Consider the following 15,167-nt stretch of genomic DNA (forward strand, 5'->3'; position numbering starts at 1 on the left):
GGACCGGTTTCGGATTCATAATACTCATCAGCCAGGCTATCTTGAATCAAGTGATAGAGTGAGCAAGGGACCCACGTCTGGGCATACCCTGCCAATTTAGGGCGAACAAAGCGATACCAAAAGGGATGATTCCCTTTGGTCGCGCTATTTTAGGTGGGTTTCCTGATACAGACCACTGTCTGACATGCCAGGTAGGGAAATTGAACATTCGCTTCCATTCACATAGAAAAAATATTCGTGTGAAGGCATTATGGATGTCTATTCTAGACACTGGCTGGTGTGGGCTCATATATCATTGATGACATAGAACTGACAATTTCCTCCTCTTTAGAGAGGAGACAGAAGGAACAGACCAGACAGCTTGTAACTGTGATGACAGGGGCAAGAATTACACCACATCGTTTAATCTATTACATTTGTTATTGTTCTGCTTTTACTTCCCTATTTAATCTTTTAAATTTGGGGAAGGAGAGCAAACAGCATGTTCTGAGTAGTATCACTGCAACACACAGCCATTCTTACTGACTTCATCAGGAATAAGTCAATACATGATTAGATGAAAGACTCCTGAAATTAAGCTAGGCAGGTTATGGTGGCGTGGCGATCTACCATGTGGCAATTTAAAAGTAATATTTTTAAATATAATTTGAATATCTCCAACGTCCTGGCCTTTATGGCAATTCATTAATTCATCCTGCTCTTTTCGGATTCTAAAGACATTTATTATGCACTGTCCGATGATAGAGTTATATTGTCATTTGGTGATGAGAAATTATTTAAGAGACTGTCTTTACCAGCTGTCTGTAGACCTGCGATAGTGCTGGAGAACATGTTAGCATGTTTTGTGGTAATTTCCCTAAACATTTTGAAGAATGAGTGTGAAGCATGCCATTTCTGTTGATGGAAAGGTCTGGTATTTCCCAAAGTTTGGAGGTATGTGTGCTGTTTGCATTGTATTGATCACTGTCTTGTAATGTTTCCCATTAGGTTTCGTGAACACTGGCAGATTTGGTGCCTCTAAAATGCCGTTAGGGCTGCAGCAGAATAAGTTATATGTAGGAAGCATTTACTAGATTTTATTGACTCAACTCCAACCCTGCAGGTCTTTCAGAGATACCAGTATGTTGTGGAAAACCTCTGTATTTCCATAAGGGGTAGACCGGCTTGGAGGTAAGTGGCCTCCCTGCTACAGACTCAAAGGCTTTCCCGTGTTGAACATGGATTATGTTACTTATGTTGTCCGGCCCCACTGACATGAGCAGTTGACCAGCTTTTTCATCAGTCTGGTATTTTCTCAGCGCCAAGGTGCTCCTTGGAGTGCTAGCTGTGCTATATAAAAACACCTTTACATTATATTACATTAAATTACCCTGTAAGCATCTGTACTTGGCATATAGTGCTGTAGATTCGCATGCTTCGCATAAGTCTGCCATCGATTGTTGGGCTCGAATGATTGCAAGTTGTTTTTTGTTCGAAGAAGTTCTTCAAGTTGTGTGACTCCTTCTTTTGGTGATACTGGGCATGGGCATCAATTGATTTGACGTAGGTGGGTGAAAATGGAGTTAGAGTAAGTGTCAGTAATGTGAGGTCCATGCAAGTAATGTGAATTAAGGTAAACTAATACAAGTCATGTGAATTAAGGTAAACTAGAAAAGTAAATTGTGACCTTCACAGACTTCCGATGAGGAGAGTGGGCGCATGGGAACCTACAGAGCTACATGCCGAGAACAGATGATTAGAGGGTAAGTAGCATAATCTGTTCAAGGCATGTGTGGCTATAGATACACATGCTTACAATAAACAGTAAAGTAGTCCATCTCCCAAAGCGGTGGCTAGCATATGGGGTTTGTAGTTGTTTGAAAAAGAGTATGTAGCACTGCTTGTCCAGCATGGGATTGTTGATGTGCTAATACATCAACGCAACACAGTAATGTTTTGTGAAAGGTGTTGACCATGTTGCTGCTTTGCAAATGTCAGCAATAGGTATGTTCCCTATGAATGCCATAGAGGCCCCTGTTTTACGAGTTGAGTGGGCCCTAGGTATATGTCTATTAGCTTTAGCATAACAAGTATGAATGCACTTGACTATCCATCTAGAAATCCCAACTTTTGAAATTGGTTTTCCAGTGTGGGGAGGAGAGAAAGCAACAAATAAGTAATAACAAATTCCTAAATGTTTTGGTTCTGTCGATATAGTACATTAAAGTTCTTTTAACATCTAGAGTATAAACCACTCTCTACGCAACAGAATCAGGTTGCGGAAAGAAGACAGGTAATTTTACTGATTAGTTAATATGGAGAGCTGAGACTACTTGGGAATCAACTTTGGGTTTGTTCTGAGCACTACTTGTCTAGATCAAGTTGGAAGAATGGTTCTTCTAGGGTTAGTGCCTGGAGCTCACTGACACGTCTGAGTGAAGTTATAGCTATTACAAATGCTACCTTCCAAGATAAGGATTGAAGTTGGCAGGAATGTAGTTGCTCTAATGGTGGCCCCATGAGCCTTGTTAATACAATGTTGAGATTCCAAGCTGGTGCTGGTGGAAATGTAGGGGGAATTACTCTTTTAAGTTCCTCCATTAGCACTTTAATGACCAGTATTTTGAATAAGGATACATGCTGTCTATTTTGTACACAGACTGCCAGCTGCAAGGTGTAAACGAATTGAAGTGTAGGCTAGACCTGAGGTGTGGAGATGCAAGACATACCGAATAATGGTTTTTACCGGTGCATCTAATGGGTTTCCTTTTTGACTCAGGCAGTAGTGGACACATCATTACCATTTGGCAGCTTGGCACTTTCTAGTTGTAGCCCTACGAGCTTCTTTAAACATATCCATGCATTGCTGTGGTAGGTTTAGATACCCAAATTCTTTGACTTCAGGAGCCATATGGCACTGTTTATTTCCTTGGAATTGGGATGCCTGATTTTGCCACAGTTTTGTGAGAGTAGATCCGGGTTGAGGGGAAATTTCTCGTGGGGGCCTTGTGAGAGTTGCAGTAGTGTGGTGAACCATGGTTGACGACCCCAGGGTGGAGCTATTAATATTAGGGTGAGGGAGTTTTGCGTGAGCTTTCTGACCATAAATGGAAGTAGTGGAAGAAGTAGAAATGCATTGGCAAATATTCCTGACCAGTTCATCCATGGAGCGTTGCTCTTGGATACTGGGTGTGGGAACCTGGACTCAAAGTTTCATCATTTTGCGTTTTCTGCGGTTGCAATCGTCTATTTGTGGAAACCCCACTAGTGTAAGTATTTTAGGAGGACTTTGGGATGGGGTTCCCATTTGTGGATTTGTTGCTGCATCCTACTGAAGTGCTCTGCAAATTGATTGCTTGTTCCTGGAATGTGTTCTGCTAGGAGATGAATGTTGTGATGTGATGCTAAGCGCTGGATGGTCTGGGCTAGGCACAGTAATTGTAGAGAGTGACCCCACCCCCTGTTTCTGTAGTTAGTCTATGGTTGTTATGTTGTCTGTCCGGATCAGGACGACGTTGTTTATTAGATGAGTTAGGAACGCATTAAATGCTTGGTGAACAGCTTGAAGCTCTAGGTAATTAATATGGAGACCTTGGTGTTTGAGATCCCATACACCCTGAATTGTAAGATCTTGAAGGTGAACCTCCAACCCATCAGGGAAGCAACTGCTGTGAGAATGGCCTGGGGAACTGGGTCCAGAAAATGCTGCCCCTTGGACAAGTTTTGTGAGTTCCACCACCGCAGAGAATGATGTGTGCAGCTATCAACACTAGATTGTGTTGTTAACCCTGTGACTGAGTCCATTGACGTGAGAGGCATTCTTTTAGCGGTTTCATATATAGGCGGGCATGTGGGACTATTGCGATGCAGGATGCCATCATGCCCAAAAGGTGCACGACTATCCTGACTGTGACCTGGAGCCCGCTTTGAAACTGTTGAGATAGTGTTTGAATGTTTTGTATTTTGGCTGCATTTGGGTATCCTAATCCCAAGTGCGTATTGAGTATGGCCCCTAAATACGGTTGAATATGTGCTGGTTGAAGGTGCAATTTTTGCACACTGATGGTAAACCCTAGTTGATGTAGTGTTTTTTGTGTAGGTTGGCTTCAAACGTGGGCATCCAAGTAAGGAAATATGTAAATGCTATGCCGGCGCAGATGTGCTGCCACCACTGCTAGGCATTCTGTGAATACCCCTGGTGCGGTGGTGTTTCCAACGGGAAGTACTTTGAATTGATAGTGCTTTCCATGGAAGACAAAACGTAGGTAATTGCAATGTGCGAGATGGATGAGTATACGAAATTAGGCGTCCTTTAGGTCTAATGTGGACGAGAAGTCGCCCCTTTGTAACAATGGTATTACTTCCTGAAGGGTGACCGTAGGGTGTAGTGATTTATGGGGCCTGAGGATGAGAATCGGTGGAAGTGAGCTGTCCTTTTTGGGAATGAAAGTATAGTTAATATACTCCTGTTCCTTGATGTTGAAGTTGGAGTGGTTCTGAGCAAGAGACCTGTTATCTCTTGTTTGAGCAGAGCTTGATGTTGTATGGAAAGTTTATGCTTGCAGGGTGGTACATTTGGAGGAGTTGTGATGAACCCTAGAATGGAACCATGTTGGTTAATGTCCAACACCCATAGATCTCTTGTTCTGGATTTCCACTCTGGGAAGAAGTTTTGTAGATGTCCCCCTACAGGTGTTAGATGATTGGGGAGAATGTTGAGGAAGTCATTGTTTGGAGGTAGTATTTTCTGTACGGGTAAAAGTTCTGCTTCTGTGGCCTTTGAAAATATTTCCCCTTTATGTGCCTTTGGAGAAGCTTCTAGAGGTGAATGGCTGGCCTTGGTTTTTATATCAGGACCCTGAGGCATCTGTAGATGCTGATCTGGCACCCTCTTTAAAGGAAGGGTGATGAATGGACCCACGATAGTTGGGTGTTTGGAGGGCACATATATATTTAGCGACACTGGTGTCCTTTTTCATCTTGAAAAGGGGTGTGTCCACCCGAGGGCCAAAAAGGTGCTCCTTGTCAAAAGGGAGATTAAGGACCACCTGCAGGACTTTAGTTTTAAAACCGAAGACACAAAGCCAAGCGTGTCTAGGTAGGAGAATGTTCGTATTTATGCCTTTTGTTGTAGTGTCAGCGAAGTCTAGTGCACATTTGATGGAATTATTGGTAATTACCTTCCCTCCATTGACTAATTTATACCCCAGTTTTTTTTAATAATCCGCTGGGAGATGCTGAAGGAGCCCCTCCATTTCATCTCAGTGAGCTCCATCATAACGTGCCACAGGACTTGGCTGTTGGCAAGTCGCCAATGATTAGCAGACTGGGCTACAACCCGTTTTCCTACCTGTTTTCCTGTTGCATCAACGAGTTTTGACTCCTTGTTTGAGTTAGGTGCGTCCCCCAGTTGTTTGGGAGTTCGCTCTCTTACTTGCAATGGCTACTAACGAGTCGGGGGTTAACTTCAATAGCCTCTTCAAAAGACAATTGTCTCTCAGAGTGTAGAGGTGTTGCCAGTTGAAGACTACGTTTCTTTGTTCCGAGCTGTATCTAATGAATTTTGCCTCAGATTGAGCCGCTCTTTCATAGTTTCAAGGATAGGCTCGGTGGAGTTTCCTGTCCGAAGGTGTAACATTTTTGTGACGGTGTGGTCGGACCGGATGCACCGTGTACTTTCTGTTTTGGTACTGAGGCTATGTATGGTCCGATGTGTCAATTCTAAGGCTGATTTTCTGGAGTTGGAGGCACCTGTTGTAGGCTGATGTTTCGGCACCAAGCCCGAGGGAGAAGCGGCTGAATAGGTAGATCGGTGCGCGCCATAGCTTTTGTGCAGTGGCGTCCCGTGAGCAGTTTTATTGTTCGGGCGAGGTATACTCACGATCCAACACTTTTCGGAAGACCACAGGCTGATGAGATCTTGTTCTATTTCTGGTATGGAGACGTGGATAGAGATGGACTCCTTGGCTGCCGAGGCTTCTTCTTCCTTGTCCGGCTGGCCGAAGATATTGGATGTGTCATCTGAGTGTTGGCGCTGCATTTTTAGGTGCCAAGCACGTTGGTCCTGAAGAGTTTCTTAGATCAGAATCACCTGCAGACCTCACAAGTATCTTCCCATTGGTCAGGCGAGAGACATAAGTTGTAGACCGAGTGTTTGTTCGGTGTGAGGGTATTTCAAATGTCACTTTGGACAAAAGCGGAACGGGCTGAGTTCCATCAGCAGCTCATTTTTTGGTAAGAGCTGTTCAGTATGAAAAAGGGCTCAGCTGGGTGTGGCCCAGAGGCCGTCGATGCAAATCGAAGGAACCAATACGCAAAATTGTTCTTTTGCTCAGAATGCAGATTGGCTACACAATCAAAACAATACCGTAGAGTTAGGAGATCTACTGGCGAACCGAAGGGAGTCCAAAATGATCTCGAACCAGAGCACGCAAGAGTACTTTCGAACCCATCGGCAGAAAGAAATAATCTATCAGTGGAGTTGATGCACATGTGCAGTATCACCAAAAGGAGAAGACACACAGCCTTGGGATTAAAAAAACTTCTACAAACAAAAACTACATGTAATCATCCGAGCCCAATGCTTGACAGCTGACTTATGATAAGCATGTGTATCTACAGCCACACATGCCTCGAACTACATGTTTTCTGATTTCTTTCACCGTAGAGCCTTTTGCTGGTAGGCGGGTGTTTGTTGGCACCTTGGCACATTGCCATAGTACCTGAAGCCTAGAAACCAGGTGCAGAGGGGCCATGTTATGTAGAAAGAGTGAGAGAAATGCAGTTAGAGAGTAAGGCTCCATGTGTGTCCAAGATACTCGTGAGCACACAGACGGTATTTTTACTCTATGAGCCTTTGTGATCTTTGAGCTTTGATACAGCCTGGGCTATTAATTCTTGTGACTTTGCATCTTGTGGCCCTTGCCTATTGCACAGCTTATTATGTGCTCTCTATGAAAATCAGGTCTTTGTCTCCTCTAGTAAGGTGTTGTTTCCTTAAAATGTAGAGTAGAGGTGTAGCAAGGGTGTCATGTTAAGGCCTAATGCAGCAAGGATTATTAGCCTGCTTGCACCTAAGGTCTGTATTAAAGACAGCTGTAATATGGGAGCAAGCCCCTCGCTCGCTGACCACCAGTGCCTCTAACTCACCCGCTGTGCTGATAGGTCTTTCAGGGCCAGATGTAGGTAGCTAAATACCGGTCGGTAACGGCCGAAAATCTGTGAATTTCCTGTTACCGACCGGTATTTAGCCCTTTCTAATGTAGGAGGCTGGAAATAAGGATTCAGTAATTTACTGATTCCTTATTTTAAGGAATCAGTAAATTACTGATTCCTTAAAAGCTATGTAGGTAGCACTTAAGTGAGTGCATTTTTGCTTTAAGGATTCGTTATTCACCACCAACTACAAGTTGGTGGTAAATACCGAATACCTTTAAAAAAGCAATAATTTGTTTTTTTCAAGGTGCCATTTGGCAGACATACATGCCCTTAGGGCATGTATGTGCGCCACATGTGCACACATGCACGATTCGGGGTGCAACAGGGTGTCAATGTGACACCCTGACACCCTTGAATATGCTCCCGCTATTAGCGATTCGGTAAATACCGAATCGGTAATAGTGAATAGCTTCCCATTCATTCCTATGGGCCACCAGGCCCATAGGAATGAATGGGAAGGTATTCCTTATTACCGAATCGGTATTACCGAATTGGTAATAAGGAATATTACCAAATCGGCAAATTTTACCAATTTTTTACCTACATCATATTTACCGATTCCTAAAAACCGAATTGGTAAAATTCAGTATTTAGGAATCGGTAAAATGAGATTAACTACATCGGGACCTCAGTTCCTATCTGCATTCCTCATGTCCTTCCTTCCTTTCACTTTTTCTCCTCCCTCAATGATTCCACTCTCTCTTTCCCACCATCCCTCTTACTCGTCCTTCTAATCTTCCTGCCTTTTTTTATCCTCCTTTCTACCTCACCTTCAAATTGGATCTCTATTTCTTTCTGTTTGCTCTCTCCATTTCTACCTAAATGTACTCTTTGTTCAAATCTCCCCTCTCCTTCCCTCTTTCTCCAAGTCGTACTCCTACCTGTCGCTTCCCATACTCTTTGTTCCTTAATATGTGTCCTTAATATTTTTTCTCTGTTCCTCTGCAGTCCCTTTTCATTAGTTTTAATTCTGTTATGCTAATATATTTTCTTTTTCCTTTTCTGTCCTCTACAATCCCACGGTTTATTTTTCTTATTAAATCTGCACCTTGTTGCTCTCACCCTGCTTTTCATCCTGAAGCCCCTGCTCACAAGGATGTAATTTTCTCCAGAGTCTCTTAACTGGCATCTCGAATGCGGCCAGATGAGGTCCAGGCTCCAGAGCTGTTTTTCCTGATCTTCCTTGGGCCCCACCACCACAGCTGCTGAAAGTATCAGGAGATGACACAGAAAAAGCAAACACTGTACCTTGCCACACACACTAATTTGTAACTCCACCTTTCACTGCAAAGCAGTGTCATTTGGTTAAAATGGGTGAATCCGATTTTGTATTATGATTATTTACATAAATAATAAAATTCAGAAAATCAGGGTATCTGCAGGGTCAGGCAGCGCTTTTGGTGCAGCTTGGCTTGTCAGCAGCATTTGATACTGTTTCCCACCACATTCTTCTGGACAGACTCCAAGACATAGGCATTCGGGGTTAGCACTGAAATTGGTCACTGACTTTCTAGAACCCAGACTGTCACCATGGGATCGTTTACATCCAACACCACCAAGGTCAGCAAGGAGGTCCCGCAGGGCTCCTGCTTGAGCCCGACCCTCTTTAACCCCTTCGACGCTGATGACGAGCTGGGCTCGTCATGGCGTAGCCTCCTCGCACGCTGATGACGAGCCCAGCTCGTCACGTAAAGTGCGTTTTTAAAAAACCCAGCGTGAGAGCGGAATTCCGCTAGCGCGCATGCGGTTAACGTTTATGTCACCCCTCTGGCCAGACTCATGAGATCCTTGGGATTTACTCCCATTTCATACGCTGACGACACTCAGCTTCTACTCACATTTTATAAATAAACACTTGACATCGAACTTAGGTTCTCTGAAGGCATGAAATCGATCGCTGCCTGGATGTGTAACAACTTTTTACAACTAAATGCGGGCAAAACTGAAATCATGTTGTTTGGAGGAGCTACCACTTATTGGTCGCCTACCTGGTGGCCGGAAGAGCTGGGTACTGCCCCTATCCCAAAAAAGTGGTCAAGAACTTAGGTGTCAGGATTGATCACAGACTCACCCATGACACCCACACCAACACTACTGCAGGCTCTTGCTTCTACATTCTAGGCTTCTTGCGAAGGATCTTTCCCCTTCTACCTTCCTCCACCAAGAAAACACTGATGCAGGCCTTGGTACTTAGTAGACTTGCCTACTGTAATGCCCTACTATTTTCAGCCAACGAAACTGCTATTAACAAATTGCAGGTGGTGCAGAATACCGCTGCCCGACTCACTGTCAATACCCCAGCGAGAACAACCTCGGCACCCCTCCTGAACCAACTCCACAGGCTCCCTATAAGGAAAAGGGTACAATTCATAATAGGCGGTATTACTCATAAAGCTCGCAATGGGCAGGGCCCTTCCTATCTCTCTAACAAGCTCTCCTCCTACACCCCTGCACAAACTCTGAGGTCAAGCACTGAGCATCTGCTCATTATCCCCAGAGTTAAAAAGCCACGTAGTGGTGGCAAGGCATTTTCCTATCTTGCCCCTCTATTTTGGAATAACCTACCTTCTCATCTACATTCTGGACTTAATCTAGCCCAATTCAGAAAGATGCTAAAAACCCACCTCTTCTAATCTTCCCCTGTCTATGATGTTCCTCCCCGTCCCAAGCGCCGAGATACCCTCATGGGTGATTCAGCGCTACACAAACCAATAAACTTCAAACTTCAAACTTATCTCATGGTAAGTTTCAGGTTGGGATCTTTTGTGCCATTAATACATGTTCCCAGTTTTCTTATATTGTTGATGAACAGGTGAGTGACTGCAGATACAGCATTATCCTTAAATATAAGTGTACCACATTTCTGGCAGATCATAATCATAGTAGTTTCATTATCTTGCCAGAAACACAAAAAAAATCTTTCAAACATACATTAATATGGTTATATGAACAATTGTGAGGGAGCACCTGATATACTTCAGTGTTGCTTTAGCCTCTTCTGAAGCTGTTGGTTGCATACCAAATGTCCCAATTATGTATGATATACTTGTGCAATGATTTGGAGGTTCTAGAACATAGGAGGTGCGTGATAACAATAGTTCACTGGCAACAGTGCATTTATGGGCTTACTTTCAGGAATGATTACATCTTTTTAGGGTGAAGGGTTTCAAGTACAGGCTTGGATAGTTCTTGGATAGTTCCCATAGCCTTAATGTATAATACTCAAAGAGTACTTTTTACAGAAGAGTGTGTACTTTTCCATTAATTGCCATAATCGAGAGCTTTGACGATAATACAGTCTATGAAGTGCCCCAGTTTTAGTTTTGTGCTCAACATCCTTTTCTTGGCAATTTCTCTTGCCAGTTTTCACCAGTTTCATGATAATAATGGTTGCCCCTCTCTTTTTCTCTGAGTTTCATCTCAATAGTCCAGTTTTTAGCAAGATCATTCAAGAGTATTCTTTCCAGTCCATTAAGATTACTTTGGGTCTGATCCTGAACTTCTCTTCCCCGTTATCTCAATTATTTATTTATAATTTCTTAGATGTGACACACATGGTTTGAGTGCTTTAAAGGTGTGGATATCTGCAATGATATCAGGGTGTTCAGAGTAGGTAGTAAGTGGTTGATATACGTAGAGGGGATGAAGTTCTGCAGTTTTGTTATGCAAAGATGAGCTATGTTGTATATAGCTTGAGAAGGTCAAGCGCTCGACCTGACGCCAGCTTATTGTTTTTGGCTGGTAGCCCATGTATGACAGAAGAGACATCCTGGAGGTGAACGTCTTTCATCTACATGAATGTCCCATAATGAGTGAAATGATCCCATCTTGTTTCCATCCCATGCTGTGGTGTTTGGGCACAGGTTTTTCCATTTGTGCTGACCCTTATGTAACAAATCTGTTCTGCTTATGTTGGTTTGATTACTCTTAGAAGAGGATGGTTTGACTTGATAATCTTCATCAAATAACACATTGCTATATGTATTATTATATGGGTGGATATACTTTCTGGAGTTTTTGTCATCATTTAGTGATATTGGAGAATCATATCTAGAAAATATGTAGGGATCGAATTTCCTACAGTCATTCGTGTCCGTATTTAATGTATTAGCATTTTCAAGCAATTCGTGCCCTATGGATTGACATATAGTAGCTCCTCACTCTAAAATTTGCTTCATAAGCTGCCCTTGTACCGTAGTCGTCATGTTCCATCGCCAAAGTATCTTGGATTTTATTCCACAAGGTGTATAATTATCTCACACACTATGCTTTTATCTTTTTTCAAAATATTGAGATGCTTCATGAATATTCAAATCAACAAGTTTGGTGTGAATACACATTTTGCAGTAAGCGCAAATCACACAATTAATGTGTGTGCATGTAGCTAGCAATATATGAAAGTGGCAACACGTTCATTGAATGGTCCACGCTCATGCTGTTTATTTATGATATCTGAAAACATAGCCTTGATTGGGTGCCCTTAAATGTAAAAGACTGCTTGTACCGTTAGATACTGTTAAGAATTGAAATGTAACATGCTAAATTAGACCCTTGTGCCTAATCACACTTGTATTACATCCTGCAATGCTATGCCTATTAAGCTTTGGTGTGCAGTGTGTGCGCGTGCGCTTTTGGAATTAAGGTAGCTTCCCCATCACAGTCATTTTTCTTACCCGTAACTTTTCTTCGGCCTTGGTGGTCAGCTTGCAGTCAGGATGCCAGACTGTGGAACCTGTAACAACATCCTTTATTACTTAGGGGAAGTGAAATCAAGTAATCTGATAAAGAGCAGATGGATGTTCACGTCATTCTCCTCTCCCTAAGCTTCAGCAGTTCTATCATGATGTACGCCACGGTGCGCCATCTTGGCTCATAGGTCCAGACATCAAGCCAGATCCATTGCATCATTCCGACACAAACCATGCGCTTACACTATCCAGAGATACAAATCACTCCTGTACTTATCAAGAACGACAGTGTAATTTCCCACATGCACGCCCTCAAATCTACACATTCTCCAGATGGACCTTGGGTTATTCCTACTTTGAATGCATGCTCTATGTATACGCAGTCTTTATTGATGCAACCCACGTGTCCCCAAATATATCTAACATTCACGAGCCATCTGTTGTATCTTGTTTTCATGCTTTATCACTTTCTTGATACTGCCCCTTTAATCTGTTCATTCCTTTTGGATCTTTTCTTACTTCTGTGTTATCTCTCTTTGCCTGGTTTGGCAGTTGCTTGCTAGCCTGGAGAGGGACACCAGCTGTTACCTGTAGCTTGCAATAAATACACCTTTTATATATTATTCTTGTATGGACTTCGTGACTTCTTCCATACAACATTTTGGCGATGGAAGGCTAGCATTTTATGAAGAAGCTACTGAAGGAATTGTTACCAGCTGGTGGAGAGAACCACGCTTGAATTCGGTAGCGTAAGGGTTACTGGCAAGAAGAATTCGCTTTCCAAGTCGAACTACTGTGCTGTACTGTGCTGTACGACTTAACTGGGATTGAGTCGAGACTGTATTTGGCATACTCGGGGAAGGAAAAAACGGAGTATATTGCCGTGGAACATAAGGAACACGGAGTGAGTACTGTTTATGTGTTTTTACACTCATTTGTGCATCGGGACTAACATCCTCGTCAGTGCGATCTAATAGATGCACTTTGCCGAGTCTGGTGCGACATTGAACAGTGGGCTGTAACGCTTACCGGAGACTTCGGCCACGTTCGTGCGACATTTGAAAAGGCCCCAACGCTTTCCACGAGACGCTGTTCTTTTGGAGAACACTGCCATTGTTGTCTCTTCGATGAGAGGAAGCGGCAGCTCCCCCTGACTCATCACGGTACGTCCAGACGCATTTACGTCCATGCGCTACGTGACAGCGGCCATTTTCTTCTTCAACACAAATGGTTGCTAGGTAACGTAATAGCCGCACAGAGGAGAGAGACAGCTCCGGAAAATGTCGGAGTTAAAGCAGTTTTGTGAGTAACGTTTTGAACATAATTAATTTTACTAGCCTGCGGGGAGTCAGCGTAACTCGTGGGGAGGCAGCCTTATTATTTTTGGTTGTTTTAATAAGACTTCGTTACATTATTGGATTTTTGGGGCAGTTGAAGCACAGTATAAGATAACGTAGAGATAAAGGGAGAAAGAGGAAGATGGAAAGCAACAGTGCAGTTATGCCACCATTATTTCTACAGCAAACCGGGGATGCTCCTATAGAGTGGGAGGAATGGATTGAAGTATTCGAGAATTACATTGAGGCAATTGATGGCAAGGACTTCAGTGCTACGAGGAAAAGGGCGCTATTATTGAGTACCTTGGGGAAAGAGGGTCAGCATGCTTTAAAATTTTTGTCTCCAGGAACTAATGCTGAAGGAAGAGTTATATCTAACGTGTATTTGGAGGCAAAAGCTCGTTTGAAGAAAAGATACTCAAAAGAAGTCAACATTGTCATGGCTAGACACAAATTTTACACGCAGCCTCAGCGCCAAGGAGAGAGTGTGGATCAATTTGTTACTCGTCTGCGGGAGTTATCGTTGAAATGCAACTTTGGGAACATCAGAGATGAAATGATTAGGGCCCAGCTCATTGTCCAGTGTGGGAACAAGAAGATGCGAGAGAAGCTGTGGGCAGCGAAGAATCCTTCTTTGCAGAACGCTATTGACATTGCTAAGATAGTTGAAGAATCTGGTGCATGTATGAAGGAGATGGAACGCAAGGATAGTTCGAAAGAGAATGTGTCGTCTGTAGATGTTGTTGAAGAAGTGGGAGCTGTGGGAGGAAAGAAATCCTATGAGAAGAGTGAGAAGTATGCTGGCAAAAAGTTTAATAATGCTTATGGTAATGGTGACTCATACAAGAGTAGAGATAAAATGTGTTCAAGGTGTGGCAGCACGTACCATACTGCTGATTATAAAAAATGCTTTGCCTTGGACAAAGAGTGTTTGAAATGCGGGAAGCGGGGACATTTTTCAAGAATGTGCAAGTTTGTTCCCAGAGGAAAGATTGCTGTTGTTCAACAAGAACAGGCTGATGTCGCTACTGTTGATAGCGTTGAGGGAGCGAATAAAATTTTGTTTGTGAGTGATGAGGAGTTGGATATGAATCCAAGGAGGAGGGTAAGACCTAAGGCGATGTTTGAGATTGATGGTGTGCAAGTTGAGTTGATGGTGGATTCGGGGTCATTCTGGACCATTATTCCTGTGTGCTTATTTTGTGTGAATTGGCCCAAGGTTGAGTTGGAACCAAAGGACATTAATCCAGGTGGGTTCCAAGGTGAAAGGATTGAGATTATGGGGTTTATGTCTGCTAATATTTCGTTCAAGGGTAGAACAGTGAGAGGTAAGGTGTACGTTGCCCAGTCTGGTCCAGCCATACTAGGTTGGGGACACCAGTATGATCTTCATATTGTGTTGAATCCGAGGGCTGATGATCAAGTGATGGTGGTGGATGAAGTACCCACCTTGTCGATTGTTGATGGGATGCCTGAGTTGTTTAAGGAGGAGATTGGTGAGCTGAAAGGCTATGTTCATAAGATCATGTTAAAACCGGATGCCGTTCCTGTGCAACATAAGGTCAGGAAGGTACCCATTGTAGCTAGGGGTGAGGTGAAAAGGATGTTGAGTGAAATGTTGGAACAAGGGGTCATTGAGCAGATAGAAACCTCAAGTTGGGTTTCACCAGTCGTGATTACGACCAAATCTGATGGCAAATACCGATTCTGTGTTGATTTGCGCACACTCAACCGCAATATTATCGTGGATGGGTTTCCTCTTCCCAATATTAATGAGTTGGTGCTTTTATTGAAAGGTGGGAGATTCTTCACAAAGTTAGACTTGCGGAGTGCCTATCATCAGATCAAACTGCATGAGGAGTCAAAACATCTGACGGCGTTTATCACATCTGAGGGCATTTTCCAATTTACTAGGATGCCGTTCGAGTTGGCATCGGCGGCAGGT

At 43.2% G+C, this 15,167-nt stretch overlaps 1 protein-coding gene across 17 annotated transcripts in view; it reads right to left on the reverse strand.

Moving 5' to 3' along the window:
- ABLIM1 (actin binding LIM protein 1) overlaps positions 1-15,167 on the reverse strand; it is an 899,845-nt gene that overhangs the window by 131,279 nt on the left and 753,399 nt on the right. For all 17 annotated transcript variants that reach the window (XR_015295979.1, XR_015295980.1, XM_086922894.1 and 14 more), the window contains exon 8: positions 11,871-11,929. Coding sequence is in view for 15 of the 17 variants with exons in the window: in XM_086922894.1 (XP_086779020.1) it covers positions 11,871-11,929 (59 nt within the window). In the remaining 2 variants the exon portion in view is untranslated. The remainder of the gene's footprint in view (positions 1-11,870; positions 11,930-15,167) is intronic.

This window comes from Lissotriton vulgaris, chromosome 5 (genome assembly GCF_964263255.1).
Source record: "Lissotriton vulgaris chromosome 5, aLisVul1.2, whole genome shotgun sequence".
NCBI classification, from domain to species: domain Eukaryota; kingdom Metazoa; phylum Chordata; class Amphibia; order Caudata; family Salamandridae; genus Lissotriton; species Lissotriton vulgaris.